This window comes from Galdieria sulphuraria, assembly GCF_000341285.1.
Source record: "Galdieria sulphuraria unplaced genomic scaffold scaf_4, whole genome shotgun sequence".
Lineage (NCBI taxonomy): Eukaryota > Rhodophyta > Bangiophyceae > Galdieriales > Galdieriaceae > Galdieria > Galdieria sulphuraria.
The window spans coordinates 1-23,928 of NW_005178471.1; the positions used below are offsets into that span (position 1 = coordinate 1).

At 37.4% G+C, this 23,928-nt stretch overlaps 14 protein-coding genes across 16 annotated transcripts; 7 read left to right on the plus strand and 7 right to left on the minus strand.

Annotated features, from left to right (window-relative positions):
* Window positions 1-4,250: 4,250 nt before the first annotated feature.
* Gasu_07070 (archaeal ATPase) lies at window positions 4,251-6,551 on the plus strand. Its single transcript, XM_005708419.1, has 2 exons — window positions 4,251-4,952; window positions 5,046-6,551. The coding sequence occupies exons 1-2, from the start codon at window positions 4,347-4,349 to the stop codon at window positions 6,459-6,461; spliced, it is 2,022 nt and encodes a 673-aa protein (XP_005708476.1). The 5' UTR covers window positions 4,251-4,346; the 3' UTR covers window positions 6,462-6,551.
* Window positions 6,552-6,810: 259 nt separating this feature from the next.
* Window positions 6,811-9,681, plus strand: Gasu_07080 (archaeal ATPase). Of its 2 annotated transcripts, none has more exons than XM_005708421.1 (2): window positions 6,811-8,771; window positions 8,823-9,681. In XM_005708421.1, exons 1-2 carry the CDS (start codon window positions 7,022-7,024, stop codon window positions 9,140-9,142), a joined length of 2,070 nt encoding a protein of 689 aa, XP_005708478.1. In that variant the 5' UTR covers window positions 6,811-7,021; the 3' UTR covers window positions 9,143-9,681. The 2 variants fall into 2 exon arrangements, with proteins under 2 accessions (XP_005708478.1, XP_005708477.1); XM_005708420.1 differs by having other exon boundaries at window positions 8,823-9,221.
* On the minus strand, window positions 9,226-10,530 carry Gasu_07090 (uncharacterized protein). The gene has a single exon (XM_005708422.1). The coding sequence runs from the start codon at window positions 10,066-10,068 to the stop codon at window positions 9,868-9,870; it is 201 nt and encodes a 66-aa protein (XP_005708479.1). The 5' UTR covers window positions 10,069-10,530; the 3' UTR covers window positions 9,226-9,867.
* Window positions 10,531-10,550: 20 nt separating this feature from the next.
* Window positions 10,551-11,761, plus strand: Gasu_07100 (chaperonin GroES). Its single transcript, XM_005708423.1, has 4 exons — window positions 10,551-10,825; window positions 10,877-10,995; window positions 11,049-11,501; window positions 11,554-11,761. Exons 1-4 carry the CDS (start codon window positions 10,726-10,728, stop codon window positions 11,719-11,721), a joined length of 840 nt encoding a protein of 279 aa, XP_005708480.1. The 5' UTR covers window positions 10,551-10,725; the 3' UTR covers window positions 11,722-11,761.
* A 4-nt stretch (window positions 11,762-11,765) lies between these two features.
* Gasu_07110 (uncharacterized protein) lies at window positions 11,766-12,270 on the minus strand. Its single transcript, XM_005708424.1, has 3 exons — window positions 12,134-12,270; window positions 11,925-12,078; window positions 11,766-11,870 (listed from the first exon to the last, which is right to left on the minus strand). The coding sequence occupies exons 1-3, from the start codon at window positions 12,199-12,201 to the stop codon at window positions 11,802-11,804; spliced, it is 291 nt and encodes a 96-aa protein (XP_005708481.1). The 5' UTR covers window positions 12,202-12,270; the 3' UTR covers window positions 11,766-11,801.
* A 150-nt stretch (window positions 12,271-12,420) lies between these two features.
* Gasu_07120 (U6 snRNA-associated Sm-like protein LSm8) lies at window positions 12,421-13,271 on the plus strand. The gene is made up of 4 exons (XM_005708425.1): window positions 12,421-12,579; window positions 12,628-12,755; window positions 12,809-12,869; window positions 12,921-13,271. The coding sequence occupies exons 1-4, from the start codon at window positions 12,511-12,513 to the stop codon at window positions 12,948-12,950; spliced, it is 288 nt and encodes a 95-aa protein (XP_005708482.1). The 5' UTR covers window positions 12,421-12,510; the 3' UTR covers window positions 12,951-13,271.
* A 14-nt stretch (window positions 13,272-13,285) lies between these two features.
* Gasu_07130 (uncharacterized protein) lies at window positions 13,286-14,430 on the minus strand. The gene is made up of 2 exons (XM_005708426.1): window positions 13,537-14,430; window positions 13,286-13,484 (listed from the first exon to the last, which is right to left on the minus strand). The coding sequence occupies exons 1-2, from the start codon at window positions 14,365-14,367 to the stop codon at window positions 13,308-13,310; spliced, it is 1,008 nt and encodes a 335-aa protein (XP_005708483.1). The 5' UTR covers window positions 14,368-14,430; the 3' UTR covers window positions 13,286-13,307.
* A 5-nt stretch (window positions 14,431-14,435) lies between these two features.
* Window positions 14,436-16,040, minus strand: Gasu_07140 (uncharacterized protein). Its single transcript, XM_005708427.1, has one exon. The coding sequence runs from the start codon at window positions 15,898-15,900 to the stop codon at window positions 14,980-14,982; it is 921 nt and encodes a 306-aa protein (XP_005708484.1). The 5' UTR covers window positions 15,901-16,040; the 3' UTR covers window positions 14,436-14,979.
* A 1,010-nt stretch (window positions 16,041-17,050) lies between these two features.
* Window positions 17,051-18,151, plus strand: Gasu_07150 (hypothetical protein). 2 transcript variants are annotated; one of them, XM_005708429.1, is made up of 4 exons: window positions 17,051-17,230; window positions 17,279-17,448; window positions 17,499-17,575; window positions 17,624-18,151. In XM_005708429.1, the coding sequence occupies exons 1-4, from the start codon at window positions 17,154-17,156 to the stop codon at window positions 17,723-17,725; spliced, it is 426 nt and encodes a 141-aa protein (XP_005708486.1). In that variant the 5' UTR covers window positions 17,051-17,153; the 3' UTR covers window positions 17,726-18,151. The 2 variants fall into 2 exon arrangements, with proteins under 2 accessions (XP_005708486.1, XP_005708485.1); XM_005708428.1 differs by having other exon boundaries at window positions 17,504-17,575.
* A 9-nt stretch (window positions 18,152-18,160) lies between these two features.
* Gasu_07160 (uncharacterized protein) lies at window positions 18,161-18,761 on the plus strand. The gene has a single exon (XM_005708430.1). It carries the CDS (start codon window positions 18,168-18,170, stop codon window positions 18,414-18,416), a length of 249 nt encoding a protein of 82 aa, XP_005708487.1. The 5' UTR covers window positions 18,161-18,167; the 3' UTR covers window positions 18,417-18,761.
* A 4-nt stretch (window positions 18,762-18,765) lies between these two features.
* On the minus strand, window positions 18,766-19,920 carry Gasu_07170 (30S ribosomal protein S11 (plastid)). The gene has a single exon (XM_005708431.1). The coding sequence runs from the start codon at window positions 19,807-19,809 to the stop codon at window positions 19,438-19,440; it is 372 nt and encodes a 123-aa protein (XP_005708488.1). The 5' UTR covers window positions 19,810-19,920; the 3' UTR covers window positions 18,766-19,437.
* Window positions 19,921-19,927: 7 nt separating this feature from the next.
* Gasu_07180 (nucleolar RNA-binding protein) lies at window positions 19,928-21,380 on the minus strand. Its single transcript, XM_005708432.1, has one exon. It carries the CDS (start codon window positions 21,366-21,368, stop codon window positions 20,604-20,606), a length of 765 nt encoding a protein of 254 aa, XP_005708489.1. The 5' UTR covers window positions 21,369-21,380; the 3' UTR covers window positions 19,928-20,603.
* A 10-nt stretch (window positions 21,381-21,390) lies between these two features.
* Gasu_07190 (geranylgeranyl reductase) lies at window positions 21,391-23,084 on the plus strand. The gene is made up of 2 exons (XM_005708433.1): window positions 21,391-21,744; window positions 21,816-23,084. The coding sequence occupies exons 1-2, from the start codon at window positions 21,547-21,549 to the stop codon at window positions 23,052-23,054; spliced, it is 1,437 nt and encodes a 478-aa protein (XP_005708490.1). The 5' UTR covers window positions 21,391-21,546; the 3' UTR covers window positions 23,055-23,084.
* Window position 23,085: 1 nt separating this feature from the next.
* Window positions 23,086-23,920, minus strand: Gasu_07200 (40S ribosomal protein S9e). Its single transcript, XM_005708434.1, has 3 exons — window positions 23,764-23,920; window positions 23,334-23,715; window positions 23,086-23,285 (listed from the first exon to the last, which is right to left on the minus strand). The coding sequence occupies exons 1-3, from the start codon at window positions 23,783-23,785 to the stop codon at window positions 23,108-23,110; spliced, it is 582 nt and encodes a 193-aa protein (XP_005708491.1). The 5' UTR covers window positions 23,786-23,920; the 3' UTR covers window positions 23,086-23,107.
* Window positions 23,921-23,928: the final 8 nt, after the last annotated feature.

Genomic DNA, 23,928 nt, shown 5'->3' on the forward strand with positions numbered 1-23,928 from the left:
GTTGTTGTTGTTGTTGTTGTTTACAATTCCAAGTAACTAAAACAATGACACTTTTCCGCTCATGCCAACAACGAAGAAAACAGTAAAAGATAGAAACAGGAATCATTCTCTTTGTAGAATTGATGACTATGCCATACTGCACTAGGCTTGGGCTCATATTTGTTGTTGTTGCTGTTCTGGTTGAATTTCAAGTAGTGGCGAATGGTTTGATTTTGCTCAATAATCGAAAAATGTTTTAGGTTCGTGTCAATGTATTTGCAAACCACTTTGATCGTCTGCGTATGCTTTCTAGGAATTATTTACCAAAAGTTGGACTTTATCTTCAGAGTCAAACCAAAAACTCTAGTCGGAAACGACGACATCAATATGTACACTCGTGTAACATTGTAGAAGCTCAACCCATCCTTCATGAATGTCTTTCAGAACTACTTTGTATACTATCCAAACGCAAGCTGTTTGCACAAAATGTGAAGTCTCCTTTTCACTTTTTGACAGCTACAACTACCACTACTTTCAACAGCATGACTTTCAGTGTGTTGGGAAAAAAACAGATCAGCAGCACTCTTGAAAAGGCAAATACTGTTTCACACAAGTCGCATTGTTTCCCATTCACACCGTACTACTAATGTTACCCTCCTCTTCAACTATATAAGGACCAAAGACGATTTGCAATAGATGCCTTTCAGAAACAGCAGCAATACTAGTTCCACTACTATCACTCTTACGACTTATGTATCGTTTTAGACATATTTCACCCTCGGTAAAACCAATAATTCATAAAAACAAAGGCGTTTCTCAAAACGGACTAGTAGCTACAGTCGCTATCGTCAAAACATTTTACCAGGTGGACATAACCATGACTTTCAGCAATGCTCTTTTGCTTGCTTTATTTCACGGTTCCCAACAAGTTGAGTATATTTTGAACTAAAAACTGTTCCCTTGCTTTCAAAATACAAGTTTATTCAGCTTTCGTTATCTAAAGACCCACATCCATAATATTTCAAAAGACATACTCGTATCAATAGAGAATTGATCTAAAAGCACAACAATACAAACAGCCATTAAAAATGTGCAATGATGGACTCAAGACTTTCCTATGCTATTCTGAGAAATGCCTGTTGCAGAGTTACAGACCGATTTCTCCATCGTGAAAAGAGTCATATAGAAGGCAAAAAACTAACATACAAAAAGTAACGCTGTGTACTGAACAAAACACTCAACTGAGTGTCTAACTGGTTTCTTGTTCTTGCAGAATATCTTTGAAATATCAACCCAAAGACTGTTTCTCAACAACAGACTACAAGACTAGACTGTCAACTGCTAATAAATACGCAAAACTGCTCTGTAACAATTATAGATAGAAATAAACAAACTTGTGAGACAACTAATTGATTCCTTTGTCTTTGCTCTCTTCTCGACAACGCTAATCTCAAATTTCCATACAAGACCACAAGTGAAATAAAAACAAGTGTTGCATAAAGTATATAAACTCCAAAGAGATAATAAAAGTTGTAAATACTAAAAAGAAACTACAGTCTACATGGAACTCAGAGCTCAGGACTCGATGGACTGTTATAAAAGAAACATTTGAAGGGCTTAAAAAAGAAACGTAGATAATAGAAATTCACTTGTCCAACTAAAACAAACGAAGAATTCGTTTTAGAAATTAAAGTCTGAAAAGTTTCACTAGCAAACTTGAATCAAGTCCACAGCGTTGACAACACTCACTGAGCCTTCCCCTTTATCCAACAATCAAACCATTGTGTTCATTTCTAATTGGATTGTTATGAGAAGGATTGCTTTGTATTGTCTCCTTTCACTGGAGATATATTACTTTGAGTGACTAGTGAGTTTTATGAAAGAAAATATTCCACTTGGAGATATGTAAAAAGGTTCTGGAACAATAAGTGTGCTAGATACAATCAATCTCACATCTCAGTAATGTTGTGAAAAGAGAAGAACAGTGTCGTATCAAAGGTCCTCTCAACTCCCTAGCGACACTGTAGCCTTTTAACAGAGTTGAGTTTGATCAATCTTGACTCTGCAAGGTAAATTTTAAACTTCTTGTGACCCTATTTTGATAACAAATCAAGAACGGTTTTGCTACAACCAGCTTTTGACTCGTTCTCGATCTGAGAACCTTTCTTTGTTGGTCACTCAAAATTAAGGAAAACTCCATAAAGATGTAAAATGGTCATTTTCCAATTTCAATGACATTAACTCTGTTTGGCTTGCAATGTGAGAACTAGAACCTTTCCTTCTATGCAAATTACGCTCAAGGAGCAATCTTTGTTCGATTACGAGTTATAAAGAAGAATAAATCGTATATTCAACTCTAGAATTGGAAAGTATACAGAGAACAGGACAATAATAAAAAACTGACCAAAGGTCGGGAATACTTTTGTCTATACACAAATTCGTACATAAACTACCTACGACAAGGAGGATCGAACCTCAAACGATTCAAGGCTATTGGTTCGTTCTCCACCTAAAGAACTTTTTGAGACTTTTTGACTAGTATAACAACGGTAAAAGTGGTGATGCTTTCGCTTCTCCTTGCACATATATTTCAAGATTCACCTTCTTTGTTACTTTGCAAAGAGGAGATGAAAGATTCTTATTTTTCCATTATTTCTACGTTTATATTCTTTTCTTTTCACTAGGAGACGAAATTGATCCAATACATTCAAAAGAACAAGACCTTTACCAGTTTGGATAATCACAATATCAATTTGACTCTGCACAATTTTATTCTGCTGAATAATACAAAGTTGAAAGAGACATTTTCCTTCTTTTTAGAGCAATTTGGATAAAACTATAACTTTTCTTCTTTATGTTTGACTTGTCCCTAATGGAAATGAACGTTTCTTGTACATATAGACAGTTTGTTTATACAAAACTTTGAGTTGTCTTTAATTCTTGTTACAAATATCTAAAAAGAAGCCTCCACCAACGTACCCAGCAGGTTATATTTAGCGAGAGTCTTCTGCCTAGTGTCTAACACGAATAACTTTTGTATTATGACTCACTTATTCAACGAGCTGATGGATGAGAGAATGGGAAAAGAGTAGGAGACAACTGCAGCGGAACAAATCTTTCCTTGAATTTGCAGAGCTTTTAAAAGTTTTGTTTTCTTCGTACTGGAAGAAATAAGAGTTCTCTTGGAGTTATCCATGCCCTAAAGCAGCTTTGTGTTTTATATAGTTTGCTTTCTTATCTATGTTCACAATTTGTGGTTTCTACAAAGTTCAAGAGGAGGCAGTGAAAACCTTCAAACCTAAACAGTCATGTTTACCTTCAAAAACACCTCAACTATATAGTCGACTATTGAGGAGAAGGAATTCAACTATGATTCAAATGTTATGCAATGACAATATACGAGAAGAGAATAGATAGAATAGACTCAATTCGACTGAATTGAATTTTTCTTGAAAATATCTTTTCTCCTCTTAACAGAATCCACAGTATCAAATGCCACTATTTTCAGAGGAGAAAGAAACAGGAGTTATTGACTCTTACAGAAATTGAGGATTGATGATACACTTGTGTGAGTCAATGTTGTTTCTGAGATTTGATAAAACCACGAGATATTTTGGATCCTTCTTTGCACGTTTGTTTTGCTTTGTCTTTTGCTATCATCAACTTTTGTAGCTTTAGTGATAAGCTGCTACGTCATGAAAGCGTAAGAAAGGAATTTGATGATTGCTGAGAATAAAGCAGTGCTGTGCTTGCGGGTTTCTGCATTTCTACTAAATAATAATATTTCAACTGGAGCTTTTGAATAGACTACAAAAGAGAATGACTTGGTTCATAATCTAGTTCCGTGTTTCGAAATGAAGCAAAAGTGACGAAAAAACTGTTCCATAAAATACAGAAAATCTAGAGAGAGACGTCTATGGAACAAATTCTTCATGAACAATCTATATTGCTCGGAACTCTCATGACTACTCTCGAAAATTCTGAAAGAAACTTTCTTATCTATGTGAGAATGGGCCATGTTCAATAGCTTTATACTCTCAAAGAGCATAAAAAACTTGTGAAATAAAAATTGGCTTCCTTCCAATCCTTCTTGTACCCTATGAAAGTTACCATTATTTTAGCATACGAGAATAAGAATATCGATAGTTGAAAAAGCCATATTGATCGTTCTTCCATAGTTCAAATCATCTCAGTCCAAGCCATAAAGGGTTTGACATAGTCATCAGTTGATAAAGAGAAGAAGTTGGATTGGTATCCTTTACTGTTTTCCTTGTTGTTGTTGTGACCGACAAACAAACAGTCAATCGTTCATTTATTTATATTTGTACTCCGAAATAAACAGAAGATTGTTTAATTTCACTTTGGCGATGGCGAGTTTGGATGAAAAGTGGAAAGCTGTGGACAAGTTTGAGCCTGTTGTGGTAGATCGTGAAAGAGATGTTGTTCGAGTGACAAAAGAACTGTATGATCTTCATAACAACAGAAAACAACTCAGGGGTGTAACAAGTAGTTGCGACTATCGCTTGACCATACCATTCGCCCCCCACATCTTCGGCTCGGGCAAAACGACCTTTGCCCAAAACTATTTGGAGTTGGTGCAAAGGTTTGGTGAAACTTTTCTGTCGACGTTTGCTTCGGACCCTTCGAGCAGAACCTTTTTGGAGAAGCTGAAAAAGGCTTCGTTGCTTTATGCGGATTTAAGGGAGTTGAAGCCCACAGAACCGAAAGAACGCAACCTAAAGTGGGCAGTATACTATTTATTGTACCGATCAGCTTGTAATCAAATGGGTCTACCGTTTATGAAGCCTGATGAAGCCTACAGACACATTCCTCCCTATCCAAGCTTTCTAATTCCAGAGCTACGGAAGACTTTGGGCATTCCTTCCGATCAATATCTTTTGTTAGCATTTGACGAAGTTGGGGGGCCTGAGACAAAAGTAACGACGAATTTCAACTCAAGAAAAACCACAAAGGTATGAGTTCGACCTTACAACGACTTTTTCGGTATCATTAGTCAATTGTGCAAAGAACCCGACTTGTTTTTTATAGTTGTTGGGAAAAGCAAGGGTTTAAGTATTAAGAATGATGTCGCTTCTGGGCTATCAAAAGTCATACTACATTTTATCCCTTTATCACCTTTGGACGCTTCCAGTATCGTTGAATTCCTTGAAAAAAGTCTTCTAAAGACACCTACTCAAGAACCAGTTTGTAATGTCTTATGTAGTTCTTCATTTTCAGTAAATGAATTGGCAGACTCATTATTGGAATGTACAGGTGGAGTTCCTGGTTTGTTAACTCGTGCAGTAAATATGCTTTTGAATTATATAATAGCAAGAAACCAGCCTTTCATATCGAAAGAAGAATGTTTGACGTGTATGAACGACTACGATTTCCGAAGAATTTGCACTGAACCATTTGTGGAACAAATATTGAATTTGGACGAAGATAGAAAAAGTGTTTTTGATATACTTTTGATGATGGCACTTTATCGTATACCGTTTAAAGTAGATGACAGATTGACCTCGGAGTCCTTTTTATATGATGCAGTAACTGAAATGGGACTATATCGATATCCTATTGACCAGAATACTTTGCAAATCCTGATTCCAAAAGTATTTGTTGGAATCTTCAAGAAGGACCCTTCCATATCCACTTTGGAAAAGATACTTCTCGAATCACTTGATGTAGAACCAGTAGATTGTTTCTTCTATTCAAAGTGTCGTGTATTTGAAGGAATTGTTGCTTTACGACTAGTTTTGATGTTGTCTTCAAAGAATCGAAATGAGTTGAGGGAATTGTTCTGTCAATTGTCTCCAATATGGAAACAAATGAAACTTCCAATCAGCACAATATCACCTATTCACTATATCAAGTCTGTCGTTAGTTCTAGAGAAACAAGAAATGAATCGAACAAGAGTCGAAGAACTTTTGCCAATACTGAATGGAATAAGATTATTCGAGAGACACTTTATTTAGAGACTATTTACATTCCTTTGGACGCTACTTCTCATAGTCCTGATATTATATTCAAATTACAATCTCCTGTGGAACCCAAAGTTCTTACTGTTGGAGTTGCATGTAAAGGACGCTGGAAGTCGGAAGGAATTGGCTGGTCAGATATTATAGATGAAGCCAAGAAATTTTTAGATCCTGTTTATGATCAAGTCTTATCCAGTGCAATGGATTATCATCATTGTATGCTTATTATCGTTAGTACAAAGTTATCATTGAATGTTTCTAATGAGTTGGGTAATCAAAGTCGTTGTTACTCCAGTGGAATGTTTATTGGAAATGATTCTTTCAAAGTACCTGATAATTGTGAACTTGTTATTCTTTGTGAAAGAGATGTCCAAATGCTGATTGACGAAGAAATATTGAGCGGACTTGAAAGAGCATTTCATGTTTCTCATAATCCTACTTTTTGGGATTTTGGATTAGATTTACTTGATAGAATCCGTAACAGTTTCTTAAGCTGGCAATAGATTCTAACTCAGTCCTTCACTTTGTGATTTGTTTTGAAGAGCAAGTAAACTTTTTTTTGTATGTTTGAAACTCGGTTACAACTTATTTGCTTCCACTCTGAGGATTATTGTCTTAATATGGTACTAACCACTAAAATCAAAATAAGCCTATTGTTGTAAAAGTCACTGTCACAGTTTGACAGGTCTTGTTTGCTTCTTGTTACTTCTCAGGAGAGTGTCCCAAAGTGTTGATAAATGGGTTTTATACAAGGTATTGTATTCGTCAAAGACTTTATTTATGGTTCGCCTTAAGTTGAAAGTTCCTCAGCTGATTATTTTCTAATAGCTCAGAGAAGTTGTTTTTATATACAATTGCACACAAACCAATATCCACTCTTTATTACAAAAAAATGAAAAAGATAGTTTTTATCTAAAAGGCAAATCATGTTCTTATCAAGACTTGTTCAAAGCTTCAAAAGACTTTCGTCGCAATCAAGAATTTGAGCATTGGAACTATAAAAGAAGATTGATTGACCATTGTTGTATTTTACTGTCGCATAGTTTACTTCATAGCTTGCGATATGTCTAGTGAGCTTGAACCAGAAACCGTATATGACATGGTGTTAGTAGACCGAGAAAATGATGTTCGTGTAGTAACAAAGCAGTTATTTAGGCTATACACTCTCCGTAAACTTGGTCGCCCTTTCAAACCAGTCATACCCTTTGGTCCCCACCTCTTCGGAAGTGGGAAGACAAAATTCGTACAAAGTTACTGGGAACTGGTGAATAATATGGGTGAAAGTGCACTGATAGGTCTCGATTACGTTTGTGAGTCTAAGAAGGCCAACCGAAGAGGTTTCCTGGAGAAGCTGAAAAGGGCTTCATTGCTTTATGCGGATTTAAGGCGGTTGAAGCCCACAGTCCCCATAGAGTTTTTTCGAAACCTAAAGTGGGCAGTCTACTATTTGTTAATAACGGCTGCCTGCTCTCAAGTTGGCGCGGAAATTTTGCGAAAGAAAGAAGCCTTCGAAAAGGTGGATATGGAACCTTCCAACTTAGTTCCACTCTTACGAGATATACTAAGGATTCCTTCTGATCAATATCTTCTGATAGCATTTGATGAAGTTGGTGTCCTAGATGAAAGTCTCGACGAATTTCATTTCAAGAGAACTCATGACGGTAGAGTTCGACCTTACAACGACTTTATCGGTATCATTAGTCAATTGTGCAAAGAACCCGACTTGTTTTTTATAGTTGTTGGGAAAAGTGAAGGCTTAAATATATATAATTACGTAGCTTCAGTCTCAAGGGTTCAGTTAGTATTTATTCCTCTTTCGCCGCTTGAGAAACATAGTATCATGGAACATTTGGAGAAAAGTTCTTCCTTTTTATTCACTGGGAGCCCAAAAGCTTCAGAAATTCTTTGCCACGAAGACTTCTCAACTAGTGAACTTGCAGAATTGTTGTTGGAATTGACTGGTGGTGTTCCTGGTTTACTTGTTCGAGCAATCAGTTACCTTCTGCTGTATAAATCATCCAACAACAATTTCTCATTATCTAAGGAAACCTTCTTGATCATAATGAATAGCTTTCCAGTAACAAATTATTGTGTTGCGCCATTCTTACCTCGTCTGATAAGTCTCAGTGAGCAGCGTAAGCGCTTGTTAAGAATGCTTACGTTATTATCTTTGTATCGTATTCGATTTGATTTTGATGAAACTGTGCAAATAAGCTCAAATTCTGATGTGTTTTTGTTTGATCTAGTTACAGATATGTGTCTCTATCGTCGATTGGTTATAGAACCAGACCGCAACGAACGCTATGAAGTGTTGATTCCCAAGTTACTGATTGGATACATTGACCAAGGCTTAAAGGATGATCGTTTAGAATGGTTACTTTTACAAACTCTCAAGTCTCAATCTGTTGAATTCTTTTATGAGTCGAAATGTCGAATTTTGGAAGGTCTTATTGCGACACTGTTTTATTTACATTTTTCTCGGCATCCTACAAACAGCTCAATGTTTTCTACTCTTAGTCAATTGTCTCGTGTTTGGAATGAAATGAATTTACAATTTTCTTCCGAATCTGCTGCTTATTATATGAAATCTATACATTATACCAGAACTGTATCAGGAACAGAGAGAATGACATTTGGAAGCAATGATGAATGGGAAAGGATAGTGGAAGAAATATTAGAATTTGAAAAGATATATATTCCATTTCATTCAACATTCCATAGTCCAGATATATTATTCAAGTTGCATGGAAGAACGAATGAGAAGAACTTGATGATTGTGGGTATTGCTTGTAAAGGCCGATGGAGTCGTAATGGTATTCGATGGAATGAAATTTTGGAAGAAGCTCACAAGTTTTAAAAACCAGTGCATGATCAAGTATTGACTAGTCATCCTACATGGCATTGTATGTTGATTATTATGAGTACTCAGTTAGCAACCAACGTATCTGAGGACTTGAATCATTCTAGTCGTTGTTATTCATCTGGCGATGGTGTTGGAGAATTCTTGATTCCTCACAACTGTGAATTGGTTATTCTTTCTGAAGCTGATGTAGAAAACTTTATTGGCAAAGACATTTTATCGAATTTAAGGAACGCTTTCAAATCTGTGGATAATCCACATTCGAGAAATATTGGCATTTCAACACTACAAGAAATAGTTTTATCTCTTTCCAAAAATATTTAGGAATATCTTGTTTTAATATCTTAGAAGTTTTCTAAAACAAATAATTTTCAAAAGTTGTTATAAATCAGGGGCTGTTTTATAAGACACTGTCAAAAACTATATCAAACTTTTGAACAACTTATAATTCTGACCACAGTTGCATGGTTTGGATGACATAAACGAGGCTGAATTCAAACTTTCAAGCTCGACTATCTTTCCATTGAAAACGATGAAATAGATTGGATTTTGGATATCCTTCAAAACTTGACAACTTATTGCCACATATAATCGTGCTTGTCTTGAATCTTCTTTTACTTGTTGTCAGAGAGAATACTCTGTTACTTTTTTTTTCCAACCAGAAGAGCTTATTAAAGGGATCCGCATAATTTCAAGTTGGTTACTTTTTAACGATATATACATTTTTACTTGCTGTTCTCAGGTTCTCATCATTAAATGAAGATGATACTATATATCAATTAAGAAAAATTGAGAAATTCACAACGTATTAGCCTTAATCCATTTTAGGAAAAGTATTTTCTGCGTACTGAAGGATCTACTAGTAAAGCACTAGACGATTTTTCGAATCTATTTATATAACCCATACAAAAAATTAGCAGCAAATTTTTGCATTCATTGATATAGCAAATGAACTTTTTCTGAAAAAGACTCACATTTCCAAAGTTTCAAAACCTGTATATACTACAGAAGAAATTTTGAAGCAAGCTTTCTAGACTGCCTTGGAAACTTTAAAACAACATTTTGGAAAAAGAAATTGCTTTCAACTTTGAAATGGAGCCTTTGTTGGTCTTCAACGATGCGGCATCAATTGACTCTCTTCGCAATTGGCCATGATTGACATACAGCCTTGTTACATATGAATCTCCAATAGTCAAAATTGATAACAAACTCTTGAGAGTTTCAAGGACTGTCTCTTTCAAACATACCATAATTGGACACTTTTTCGTACGTAACCCATAGCTGAGTTATTCTCTTCTTGCCTGAGTCGAAGCAGAGTTCAGACCTTGCCGTTGTGTTCCTTTCGATAAAGTTTGTGTTTTATAAAACAGATATGCTGACTGCTACAATTGCTTAGAAAGGGACTGATTTGACGTTACGAAAGGATACAAAACGAAGAGGCAGAGAATATATTTTGGTCAGTTGTATATAAAGTTTTTGAATTATCACTCGTTCGACCGTTTTTTGTTGTAAGTACAATATTGTATTAAACTTACCCCTTGATACCCTGAAATACTTCTATAATGCTAAACTTTTGAACATTTCCTTGCAAGTATTTCCAAATTCTTCACTAATTCTAAAGGCGAAGATACAAGAAGATTTCTTGGGGTTTCCTTCAACTTGTTTGAGGTCTATTGAATGTACCAACTAAGACAACAAGAGCGAGTTGGAAGACGTGTGACCATTACAGGAAATATTAGTGCACTTTAACCTGTGCAGCTTTCCTATCACTGATACAAAGTTTAATATGTTCAATTCCGAACCATATTAGGATCATAGAAGTTTCTCGAAGACCACACAAAATAATAGAAATTTCATCACAACCTTTGAAAGTGGTGATCAGAGTGATACTTGGACGATATCTTCGTATGGATACAGTCGCCTTCACACACAGTTTCCTTATTAGGACTCCAGATTCTAGATCATGTTCTCACTTGAAAGTTTGTCATTCTCTATCTCCCCTGAAAGGTACCTTGGGTTTCTCAAGTTCTCTATTAAAGTTCACCACTTACTTCGTAGTAAACTGCTTTCGTGATTGTCGTCGACGTAGTCAAGGCCAGGTTAGCTTGGGTAGACTTGATGTTTGTAATCGAACTCCTTTATCGTACTCTTTTAGTATGGTTGCACAGAGTGAAATTGTAAGTAATACTTGATGGAGTTTTTTGCAGTTGATTGTTGAACGTATAAGCAGAAACATCGAATCAACGGGTTTCCAGCAAGTCGTGACTTAGTGCCTTTGAGAAATTATGTTTTGGTAAAGTTTGCAACTCCTGAAGAACAGACCAGTTCGGGTTTGTTAATTGCACGCAGTTCTTCTGATGATCAAGCAGTACAAGGAACGGTAGTGGCAGTTGGTCCAGGCTCATTCTTGCCAAAAACCAAAGCTCGTGGACCGCTAGCCGTTCAACCAGGTGACTTTATTCTTGCTGGTAAATATGGAGGACAGAGGATAGATATTGATGGGCACAAGCACTTCCTTTTATCTCAGGAAGACATTTTATGTACTTTACAAGGAGGGAAAAAGGAAGTTTCTTCCATTAAGCCTATCTTTGATAGAGTAGTTTTAAAGAAAATCAAGTCGGAACAAGAAACAGCTTCAGGCATTGTCATTGCAGCCAGTAACGAACTTCCAACCATAGGAGAGGTAAGTTTTTCTTGTATACTCAAAAGAGCTGATGTGACGCTGTAACTCGTAGGTTGTTGCTGTGGGACCTGGTCGTCTTCTTGATGATGGACAATATGAGCCGATAGAACTTTCGGTTGGCGACCACGTCGTCTATTCAAAGTATTCTGGTAACGAATATCGTTTTGGAGGGGATGATTATATTATTGTCCGTGCTTCGGATTGTGTTGCCAAGTGGTAATATAAACCCTTTTCAATCTTACGTCACCAGTTCTCTTCTTTTCACAGTGTTTACAAAACGTTCGTACAAAACAATCCTTGTTATTTTGTTGGGCACACTTTTGGAACATCGAAATGTTCCGGTTCCTTACTCAACTGTTCGTTGAACTTCTGTCAATTGACTTGGTTCAAAAAATTCGGAGAAGCCAACTAAGAAGAACTTACTTCTACTTTTGAACGATAAGAAATTTGCGCTTCCTTTCTCAACTTGTCTTCAGTACGTTGTTTTCTCTTCTCTTCGAATCTTTTTTCTGCTTCTGTTCTCCCTTCAGACGTTTTAGCACTAGTCCTTATTGGCTCATATACTTCGTTTTTCTTCCTAAACACCAGAATTTTGTCAAAGTCTCAACTCAAAATGTGTGATTAATAAAAACCTCTTTGTTTTGGAAATACCCTTTTTCAGCTTTAAAGGTCCTCGTTGAACATTCTCATAATCTCCCATCTTCAACAACAAAAAAACCAACTCAATTGAAACAAACAATCGACAAGAACAAAAATTTATTTTGTAGAGAGCGTTATTCCAAGTTTTAACAATATAAATAGTTGGATAGAGGAAAAAGTATCAGACCATAGCAGCACACAAATTCTAAATAGATACAAAGTTGTAACTAAAACGGGTTCAAAATATCATTCTTCTTATTTGTTACACAACGATATCTTATATCACATTCTTCTCAGTATCTATCCATTATTATTATTGTTGTTGTTGTTGTTATTGTTGAGAGAAATCGGTTGGTTGGATTTTGACTTGATGTCACTTTTATCGTCGTATGTGGATAAAACAGTTTCTGTAGTTACCAACGATGGAAGAATATTAATAGTGAGTTACTATGGGGTTTTCATATACACTAGTTTTTAGGGATTCTAGGGAATTTTGAAAGGCTTTGATCAATCGTGTAACGTGATATTAGAAAGCACCGTTGAACGAATATTTGGAACAGATGTCGCCATGCAGGAAGTGGCAGTAGGATTGTATGTATTAAGAGGCGACGATATGTATGTAGCATTGCGCTTCAAAAGACAAACAGTTTCCTTTTACCTTTTCGTAGTGCTATCCTTGGTGAACTCGATGCAGAGAAAGAATCAGAGACGGACTTTCAACAAATACAGGTATTCTGATGATCTATTACAGTTGATCTTTATGAACTAATAGACTGTTAGGCCGCCCCACTTCGTCCTGTTGTACATTGATGAGTTTGTTAAGTGGAATTCATGAGTATTACTCTTTTATTGGAGTAGGAAAGTTGGACCATCAGACTAGCTGTTGTCTTGTCAAAGTGTTCAGTTTTCAGCTCACGTAGCACTCAAATTGTACAATCGCAACCATATAGACGTGTTTTTTAGCGCAGATAGAAAGTTTTGCAAATATTTACATATGAACAGTCTGTTTGCTTCGATTCTCAGTTATTTTTAGCAATTACAATAGATAAACGTTACTAGGAAACCAGACCTACAATAAACTAACTAGTAAAGGTTCTTCTGGTAATATCTATACAGAATGGTGTGTAACAACTTGTATACAAATAATACACTCAGGTATAGGGTGTGTCATTTGCTTCGTTCTTGTGAATTTTTACCACTAGAAGTAGGTAAAACTTCTTTCAAAAGGTTTCGCAGTCTTTGAATTTCTTCTTCTAGTAGACGATTTCTTTCTATTGCACTTGTAAGCTCTCGTAATAAACTTTCTTCTCTTTCTTTTCTCCTTTGACGAGCTCGTTCAGCGGCCTAAATAAATGAAAAGTCTATCCAAACTACATTCATAATGGATGAGTCATACCTCGCGATTCTTCATAATGCGTTGAGCTTGTCTTTGTTCTTCTGTCCACTCGGGATGTTCTCGCTTTCTTCCACGTCCTCTTTTAAAAGAAGGAGTGGAAGATGGCCCTGCCTCACTTTCTTTAATACTTTCGGTGCTCTTCTTTTCTTCGTGATCTTCGGTTTCAATTGGTTTGACAACGGCTTGTGAACTAGTGTCGTATTCACCAACTCCTTCAGTCTCTGGAGAAGTTGACGTTTCTGATGATATGAGAGTTGTTCGAAGGGATCCTACTTCTGTGGGGATTATTGGACTTGTTTGTTCTGTTGAGGTGGTAACTGTTGGTTGGAGTCTTTGTAACCCGCCCACTGCTGCTGTTTGTAGACTTTTCACTTTGCCATGTAGGATTTGTCTGCGGTGTCTTCTAGCCTCCCTTGCGGCACTATGTGAACGTTCCAAAGTGCTTCCTTCTTGTGGCACAACAGTTCCCTCTTCAACAAACTTTCGCCCTTCATAGGTTGTTTCTCCCACTCTAAGCTGCTCAACACTTTGTAAAGGATATTCAGCCGTTCGCAGACCAGGAAATGGTGAAACTGGAGATATTTCATAAGGAACTTGGCTCTCTATATTTACATACAAGGGTGCTTCGACTCTCGGTCGTTTTCTTATCTGTATTCGTTGAGTTACCTGAGTACTCGGGGTTTCTTGTGTTGTTGACGACTCCAAAACTCCTTGAATTTCAGCCATAAGATTACGGAAACTGGGTAGTTTTTCTTGTTCTGTCTGCTCTTGCTCAGAAGAAGAAGCTGTTGGAGGTTGTTGCTTCTCTTCTTTCCGTGTTGGGCTCTCCATGTTACCAGCCTCAAGAATATACGTTTCAGGAGAAAAAAGTTATATTCCGAGGGAGCACAACTTTTCGCAAAGAAGAAACGCATGAGAGTTCAATCTTACAAAGTGAGTCGTCACGCCAGTTGTCGTTTTCGTCTGCAGACTTATTGCTAACCTTAAATAAAGACTTGAAGCCAAGAAGAAACTGTTTTTCAGCGAAGAAATCGCAATTATTCAGGTGGATATTCTGTTAGAAACAAACTTGCAAATACAAAAAGCAATAGAAAACCGACAAGACTGGCTCCAAGGTCGGTTCGTTTTCTGAAGCTGTCTGGAAAAATGGCTTTGTGATTGCGTTGAATTTTGGGAAAAATGAAACGACACATCGATAATGATTCGCTAATGTAATCAATTTGATATGCTTTTATCTGTCTGTAAGTTAAGACCAACTCTAAAACCAAAAAAATTAAAACAAGCCACATGAGAAGCGAAGATGTCACTTGTTGCTTGCACTCAGCTCAATTCAATTTCTAAACAGTCCTCCACAAGTGCTTACTCAAAAGAAACCGAAAATAAGATACTGAAATTCTACGGAGGACGCAACTAAATTCAAGAAATTATACAAGTAAACAAGCTTTACATATGAGGTTGAAGAACAGTTGAACGGCTAGGGATCTCCTGAAAAGGCAAGTCACTAAAAGGATATGAGGCCCCCGGAGAAAACGAACTTTTATAATATTCATTGCAAGACGAGACGTCACCAAAATCTTTAGTAGAAGTCAAGTTACCACTGGTGCGGACAACTTCAATCACTGAGTCTGGAATATTGATGTTGTGCTGCTTTAATAAAGCTATGATGACTTCTCTTGTTCTCCAAAGTTCTGCATTTTCCTTGCGTAGACGATTAAGCTCTTCTACCATCATTTCATACCGAACTCGTGAGCGTTCCCTAGATCGACGAGTAGCTTCACGATTTTGTGCAGCTCGAATGGCTTTTCTTTCATCTGCACTTAAATGAGCATATTTCTGCTTCCTTCCACGTTTCCATATGGTGCTCAATTCATTGTTAGTAGATAGCAGCGGATTACTTTTTTCATAATAGTGCTCCTCATTCAAAGGAATGCGTGACGATGCTGAGAAAGCGTTCAAAGGAACTTGTGATGAAGATTCAAAATGCGACCATTTCCCATTCTCGTGACTATTATGTGAAGTTAACGGAGCTTGATTGGAAGAATACCATCCTGCCACTTCCTTTGAGTCACAGCCCTGTCTCTCTGAACTTAGAGAAGCAATTCCAACAGAAGCCGATACATTTTCGGTAGATACACCCTTTTGAATACGCAGGCTCGAAGGTAATGTAAATATATCACGTGATATGTAAGCTTTCGGTTCAACTTCACCGTTGAAACTCTTAATCTGCGTAGAACTTGAGGATGTTGTTGTACTTAAGAGGCTAAGGAGTGCTTGTTGTTCATCGCCAGTCACTGAAACCACTGGTGGTTCCATTGGATTCAGCGTAACGCGCTTTTCTTCTGAGGAGTGACTTGGTTCCACCATCGAAGAAACCCTACTACTCGAACCAAACAAACTTCAAAAATGATTAAAATTGAAGCCTTTCTTTGAATAAAACCCACAGATAAGCCCAAGGCAAAACACCCTTGAAACTCAAACCACTGGCAATATCTCTAGTTGTTGACGACTCGAGGTGAACAAGTCTAACCTAAAACTAGCTTTCTGACCCCTAGATAGAGAATGAAGACCTTTAAAGCTTGTATCAGGTTTGTTTGAAACAGTTGGTGTTCTTTTCACCACAAGTTTCAACAAGTAGACACTCGCTAACAAGTCCGCTACACAAAGCAATTGGGTAATAGAAATTTCGTGCCAATTTCACATGGAGAGTGTCGCCATGAGACAGGCGACAAATTAAGGGGTTGGGTTTCCCTCCGAATTCCATCTGACGTGTCATGCATCTCAGACCCTCTTTCACTCTTGCAGTAGTTCGGATTTGCAAGAGCTTTCCTGATGATTTATGAACGTATCCAATAGTTCGGAAATGAACCAAACGAAAAAACAATTTTCAACGGATAAAATCGCTTTTTCCAACACGAAAAGGACTTTGTCGACAGAATTTACTCTTTTCCAGGCATCATCAAGGACCGAATCATTCGTAACTCGAGGTCTCTATGCATACTGGAAGAGAGCTTGATTATGTCGCAAACATTATGTCTGAATTTCAGTGATATATTTTTGAGAAACTTGTCAAATATGAGGGTTTAAGATTGCGTGACTTGCCATTTAAAAAATTTTGCTATTGTCTTGGAAACTTACTCATAGCAAGTTTAAAAATCCACTTTTAATATTCACGACAAAAGAATTCAGTGAACGTCAGCTTACGCAGCTGGTGTCAATCATGACCAACATGGCATTTGTATCATTCCTTTATAACAAAGATATATTGGTCTCCAATTCTGTATGCGACAATTGAGGCTTGCAGCATAGAAGAATAAGGTTAGTTTCGGAGTCACTTCCTTAAAGTTGCGAATTACAGGAAACTTCAACAAAGTAAGTTTCCAAACATGAGGAAAAGAAGCTTGTTCTGCCAGTTTCAGTTTGACAACAGATTTTCTGCAATACTTCATAATCTTTTGTATAACGAGAATTTTGTAAATAGTGTAATACCCCATGAGTGGTCAGAGAGAAGTTTTCGTTTATTCACAAATTGTTTCCAAGTAAATTTCAATGGAAGTCATGATTCGAGCTAATCACAAGGTTTGAGAATTTTGGGGTTTTATCGACTTCAATAGTACAGCATGACTGCTTCGAATGCTACTTGTGCTGTTTGTAAAAAACCAGCTAGGTACAAGTTGCCAAAAACAGAAGTTCCCTAGTAAGCACGCTACGATTTCATGATGGTGTACTTATGGTTTTAAAAAAGTTGCAGTGTTGTATGCTTTCGGCAGCTTTCTCAACTAGGAAATACAGTAGCTTCCAGTCTGAATCCTGACGGTGAAAGTTCCGTTGTTCCCTTGCCTCCTGCTAGTGAAAGTTTCCAAACTGCAAAAGGGGAAGTAGATGAGGAAAGAGATAAGCAGTTTCTTCAACTTGGTAAGAAAAAAGTGTCTTCCTTTTTAGATTGCTTTATTCAACTTCCAAAGCACAGTCCACTTTTATGCAGGAATTTCTTCGCGACAAAAGCTTTTGTCAAGAACTTCAAGGCATTGCCCAATCAGAAGTATGTGTGCTACTTTTCAAAGATGTCAGTTCTTTGAACGCTCCGCAGGACCCGATAGAAAGTCTTGCTCTTGTAAGAAGGCACGAGAAATTCGTGCGGTTTGAACGTGTAGTCTTTTCATTCTTCAACATAACAGACGATCAAGTATAGTTTATGGCGTTGGAGAGTTTAAAAAAAGATGGACTTCAGAAGCAGCAGCCCTATACTTGTGATGCAGGGAAACTGCAAAGAGCAAAGTTGCAGCGAAGGGAAAACGTCCAGTCAAGGTAGTTGCAACTTGTGTCAAAGTCCATTCATGTTGTTCTTCCCATATGGAAAAAGGCAAACGTTCAAGTAATAACACCAGGTCTGTATATCGCTTCAATAATAAATGATGTGGCTGTAGTTCCAAGAGCGCCGTCTTGAACCTGTCAAGAACCGCTACAATAGCTATTTTTAGTTGACAAACGAGATATTCTGGTATTTGTATCATGTCGGTGTGAAAAAAGATTTGTAAACATTTCTCGGAAGCAGTCTCTTGTATATTCCCGTAGATAATATCAGAAAATAATCCTATCTGAGAATGTCAGAATATAAGACAAGTAACTTGTTTATGAACAATGTACCAGGAATCGTTGCAAATTTTGCCAAAAGATTTGAAGATGATCTTGAGGATGCGGTATATCACAAAGCATTGTTGTTAGGGACTTCCAAACTTGGTAAAAGAGCTCTTGTTTGTCTTCAAAGCCATTTCTTTGTAGACTTGCTTCTGGAAGTTTGTATGTATCCACAATTTTGTGAAGAAGATAAAGAAGGAATGAAATCCGTTGACTGGATGAGACACATGGCTCTTGAAAAATGAAGAAATCTTTCGTGGATTCTAAAGAATATGTGACGATGCTTCCATCTTGGCTAGTATCTATTTTGAATAGAGCCATGTTGTCCATAAACATTTTCCACATGGCCGATATTTCGATGATAGGCGCATCTTCGGAGCTTGTACTTTTCTCTTTTTGTATTGGTTGACGGATACCAGCAATGCTTTGGAGCTGTTGCCATTTTAGGTGAAGAATTTCCCAACGTAATGACCAGTTCTCTTGCAATATTTTAAATTTTTCTGAAACTTGTTCGAAAGATTCGTTGTGTTTTTCATCACTCTTCTGTCATGTCTTGAAATTTGTATATTAGACTTCAGTTTGTTTCTTACCTCAGATTCAAATTGCTTGTCCATTGAATGCTTCTTTTGACTGGTATCTTTCGAGGAGTCGGACTTTTTTACATGCGTAGTTTTAGAAATGGAGGATTTGGATACTTTCCTTTTTCCACATTTACCGTTGGTTGACTTGCTATCATTCTTGTATTTTGTTGAGTTGGATTGGACTGGTTCTTTTTTTGAGGTTGCTAATGTCTTTGGGTTTTTTGACTTGCAGTTGTCCACAAAGTCCGTCTTGTTTGTTTTACATCTTAAACGTATTTTGATGTTTTCCACTAAATTTATAGCCTTGGTGTCTTTGGCAGACTACAACTATTTACTATAAAACCTCATAACCAAAATGTATCTGTACTTACTTCATACGTGTTTAAGGGAGATTCAGGTGCTAATGTACTGGCATCACTATCATGAAGCATTGTTCTCCATGAGAAATGACGACATCAGTTTCTTTATGAAAAACATTTTATTTTGGCGCCATTTTTTGGCTTTCTATTATACAAGGCAGAAAAAAAATCTATCAAAAGTGCTCAATATATGTTCTCCAAAAACAAACGACTTGTTGCCTCAGTTATCGTGGTCCTATCCACTAAAGCAAGTCTCCAACTGTCTCTGAATATCCATTCGACAAGGACGAGAGTTTTCTTTTTTTGACCCGTAAAACCTTTTCTTACTACAAGCGTCTAGCCTTTGGAGGCCGACTACCGTTGTGGGGAACTGGAGTTACGTCATAAAAAGCCACTACATTCAATCCGGCACGGTTTAAACCTTGAATAGCCGACTCCCTTCCGATTCCAAAACCTTTGAGTCGTACTTCTATCAAGGAGTATCCACGATCCTTTACAACTTTGCCAGCTTCATAGCCAACCGTGAATCCTGCAAGCGACGTTCCACGTCGACACTTCTTGAAACCAACCAAACCAGCTGAAACTATTTTCATCACTTTTCCTTTGGGTGTTGTTACCGTGACAAAAGTGTTGTTAGCTGTTGCTAAAACATGAGCAATGGCTGTTTTGGCTACAAGAGATAAGTTGGAGAGACTCATTACCAATCGACACCAATGCACACAACGCACCAATATTGGATCCCAAATGAATGTATACAGTTTATACAACTTGTTCAATTAACAAGAGTCAAAAACAATTTTCACTCTGCTTTGGAGAGCAATCAATCAACTTTTCATTCACTTTGCTCGATCTGTCTCCATCATTGAGACGAATACATGTCCCGCAACAAGTTGGAGAGTACAGCTTGTTCAAACAAAAATACGGTAGCTATGTCAAACTGTGCGAAGAGTACGGGCAGAAAGCGTAAATTGCGGAATATGGATGACTTGTTTTCGTTGTTGACCCAAGTGAAAGAACGAGCAAGGAACCTCGAAGCAAGAGTGAATGGTGTCGAAGAATTCAGTAACAAGTCAAGCTATAACCAAGTTATTCCAAAAGAAAGTTTCATTCATAGCTTGGAAGCAGAGAAAAGCCCTCAGTCAGTTACGAAGGATGATATTCACCAACCTATTAGAGACACTTTGTTGGATCTCACCAAGGGAAACCAGACAGTTCCTCCTATATTGGATGAGTTCCAACAACCTTTATTGGAAACGAATGGGGTGACTATGGAAACTTTTCATGACTGGTTTGAAAGTAGCGTGATTGACCATCTCTAGCCAGTTATTCTCAAACTATTTGTGTATTTTTTCTAGTTTCTGGAATATGTATTTAAAAGTAGTCGAACGAATAACTACCCACATTGTCTGTTACAACTTTGGCCTAGTGTAAGTATTGCACAACAAAAGAACGGGACTATCTCCAACTCTCGATATGAACTGTCATACATGATTTATGCTGTCTCTATCTTTTTCTTCAACATTCCTTTCTTACTTTTCTTTATGGAACTCTCCAATCCCTTCTTCCCTCGTTTTTTCCTTTTCTTCTCCTGTTTTCTATTTTCCGGAATGTACTTTTGGCTAGTTCGTTGTATATTCAACTTTTCAGAGTTTTTACAACGAAATATCCTAACAACTCTGTCTTTCACTTGCACAGATCCATTCATTCTCACTGCAGCAATAACGGAAATAGATTCCTTAAAACATACGTAACCAAAACCCTTTCCAAACCCAGTATGTTTGTCTCTAACAATCCGAACATATTTAACAGAGCCTATTTTGGAGAAAACTTCATATACTTGCTCATCTTCGACGTCAAAAGGCAGATTTCCCACAAAAATACAATAACCAACTGAAACAGTAGGGCGTTCATCTCTATCAATTTTCAAGTGCTTATTTTGAAATACGCTTCCATTCAAGGATAAGGCAATATCTACCGCAACTTTGTTTTCAAACACAACATACGCGTTCATGGAATCCCTCTCAGGTAGCCTCTCACCAGAAAGGACTGCAGCTCTCTTAGGGAGTTTGACATTTTTCACTGGAATAGAACGGAATCTTACACTTTCAATAGGTCCACAATTCTTGAAAAACTTGATAAGTTTCTCACGTCTGGTTTGCAAAGGTACGTTTCCCACAAAGATGGTTCTGGCCAACCTGTCGTCGCTCTGAGACTTTGGATTATTCCCAAAACGAACTTTGGTTCCACTCCATTTCATTGTATCCAATAATAAAGTTTTCTATGAAAATACTAGTGTGAGTTTCAGTATGTGTATCTTCCTTTTGGTTATCACAAAAGGACGACTACAACTCCATCCCAAAACTCCCTTTTGGTGAATACATTTGGATATTTTTATCACATTGAGAGTTGAGGTTTTTGGAGATCTGAGAGTGAATATGTTGCAGCATTTGTCTATCATAGCAAATAGTGGCTTTGTTTCGCCTATATCCTTTGGTAGTATAGAGCATAGTACTCTACAAACAGGTCCCTTGAAGCGGTTGTGCAAAAACCTTGGTTGTTGTCAGTTTGTTCCGAAACGGACATCGTGTCCTTCCTTGTCAAGGACTCGTGTTCCAAATTGTAAATACTTCAAGGTATTGGACTTGTTTTAATACATTGCGTTCATTTTCAATGAGCTCAAGAGATTGTTTGTTTCTTGATATAGACTTTGTTGGAAGCCAAACTCCGTGTAGCAGTAGTGGGTGGTGGTCCCGGCGGATCTTCAGCTGCAGAGTCACTTGCAAGAGCTGGAATAGAAACATTTATATTCGAAAGGAAGTTTGATAATGCCAAACCTTGTGGTGGTGCCATACCTTTGTGTATGATTGAAGAGTTTAGTTTGCCTTTGGATATCGTTGACAGAAAAGTACGTCGTATGAAAATGATATCTCCATCCAATAGAGAAGTGGATATTGGGAAGACTTTGAAACCACATGAATACATTGGAATGACCAGAAGAGAAGTTTTGGACAGTTTTCTTCGAGAAAGAGCTATCCAACTTGGAGCACAACCCATTCATGGTTTGGTTACAGATATTATATTACCTAAAACAGATCGAGAACCTTATATCATATGTTATAGTGACTTTTCTGAAAAAGGAAATGGAATAGGAAAGCCTAATACATTACAAGTAGATATGATTATTGGAGCCGATGGTGCCAACTCACGAGTTGCAAAAGTAATCGATGCTGGCGATTATAATTATGCAATTGCATTTCAAGAAAGAATACGATTGCCTCCAGAGAAGATGGCTTATTATGAGGAACTTGCAGAGATGTATGTTGGAGATGATGTTTCACCCGACTTTTATGCTTGGGTTTTTCCCAAATATGATCATGTTGGAGTAGGAACCGGAACAGTTCTTGATCGACCATCTATTAAAAAGTATCAAGCTGCTATACGTAGAAGAGCAGCATCGAAACTCAATGGCGGTCATATCATTAAAGTGGAAGCACATCCTATTCCTGAACATCCTCGACCACGAAGAGTAGTTGGAAGAGTTGCCCTAGTTGGTGATGCTGCAGGTTATGTAACGAAATGTTCCGGTGAAGGTATTTATTTTGCTGCCAAATCCGGACGTATGTGTGCAGAGGCAATAGCAGAAATTTCTCAACAAGGAGAACGAATTCCTTCCGAATCAGAACTGAAGAAGACTTATCTGAAGAGATGGGATCAAAAATATTGGTCAACTTATAAAGTATTGGATGTATTGCAAGCAGTCTTTTATCGCAATAATATTGCTCGGGAAGCATTTGTGGAACTTTGTGAAGATGAATATGTGCAGCAGATGACTTTTGATTCTTATCTTTATAAGACCGTTGCCAAAGGAAATCCTCTTCAAGACGTAAGACTATTGTTTCATACTTTGGGAGCCTTTGCTCGAGCACCAGCTTTGGCACCTTGAAACAAACAAAATAAAAATGTGGTTTGTCTGATAATCGATTGATTTGGGTTTTATTAATCTTCTTCTTCTTCTTCACCTCCAGCTTCCTTTTTGGATGCTTCTCTCAACTTGCGTCTCTTTACTCTACCAGGACGACCACCACCAAATGGTGAATCCAAAGAAAAGTCAATATGTTTTTGTGAATCCACACGAACCATAAAAGAAGGAACATTGACCAACTGCTTACCAACTCTAAACAAAATAGTCAAAATATTGCAGAGAAAAAGAACGACTGCAAACCTTATGTGTCTTTGACGAATCAACACTCGAGCGTGATGAATGGACTTGGCCAGACCTAACTTCAGAACTTGAGTCTGCAACCTTCTTTCCAATAGATCTTGAACTTTAAGAGATAATACGTGATCGAGAGACTGACGTGTTTCATCAAGCAAACCAAAGCGTGTTAAACGACGCAAAAGGGCATTTCCTTCAAATATTCGACGTGGATCCTTTTCTTCCAGCGTAAGTAGGTCTCTGGCAGCTGCACGAATTTTGGACAATGCAAATTCTACACGCCATAATTCTCGCTTATTTCTTAAACCATATTCTCCAACGAGCTTTAACTCGGCATCCAATCTTTCCTTTTCAAAGGGTCTACGAGGTGTTCGATATGTTTTCGAACCTTTTTATATTTAGCAAAAAAGTAAGATTTCCTCATAATACTACTCACATGTTCTGTAATTCTTTCCCATACTTGACTATATAGTTAATGAGGTCTTCAAGTCTTCGGCGTCGCAAAACCCGATTGATTGATTCTTCACAAAATATGCGATTGGTAGTGGATACGAGTGGTTTGATTCATGGCAATGAAGACATATTTCATAGAGCGACTATA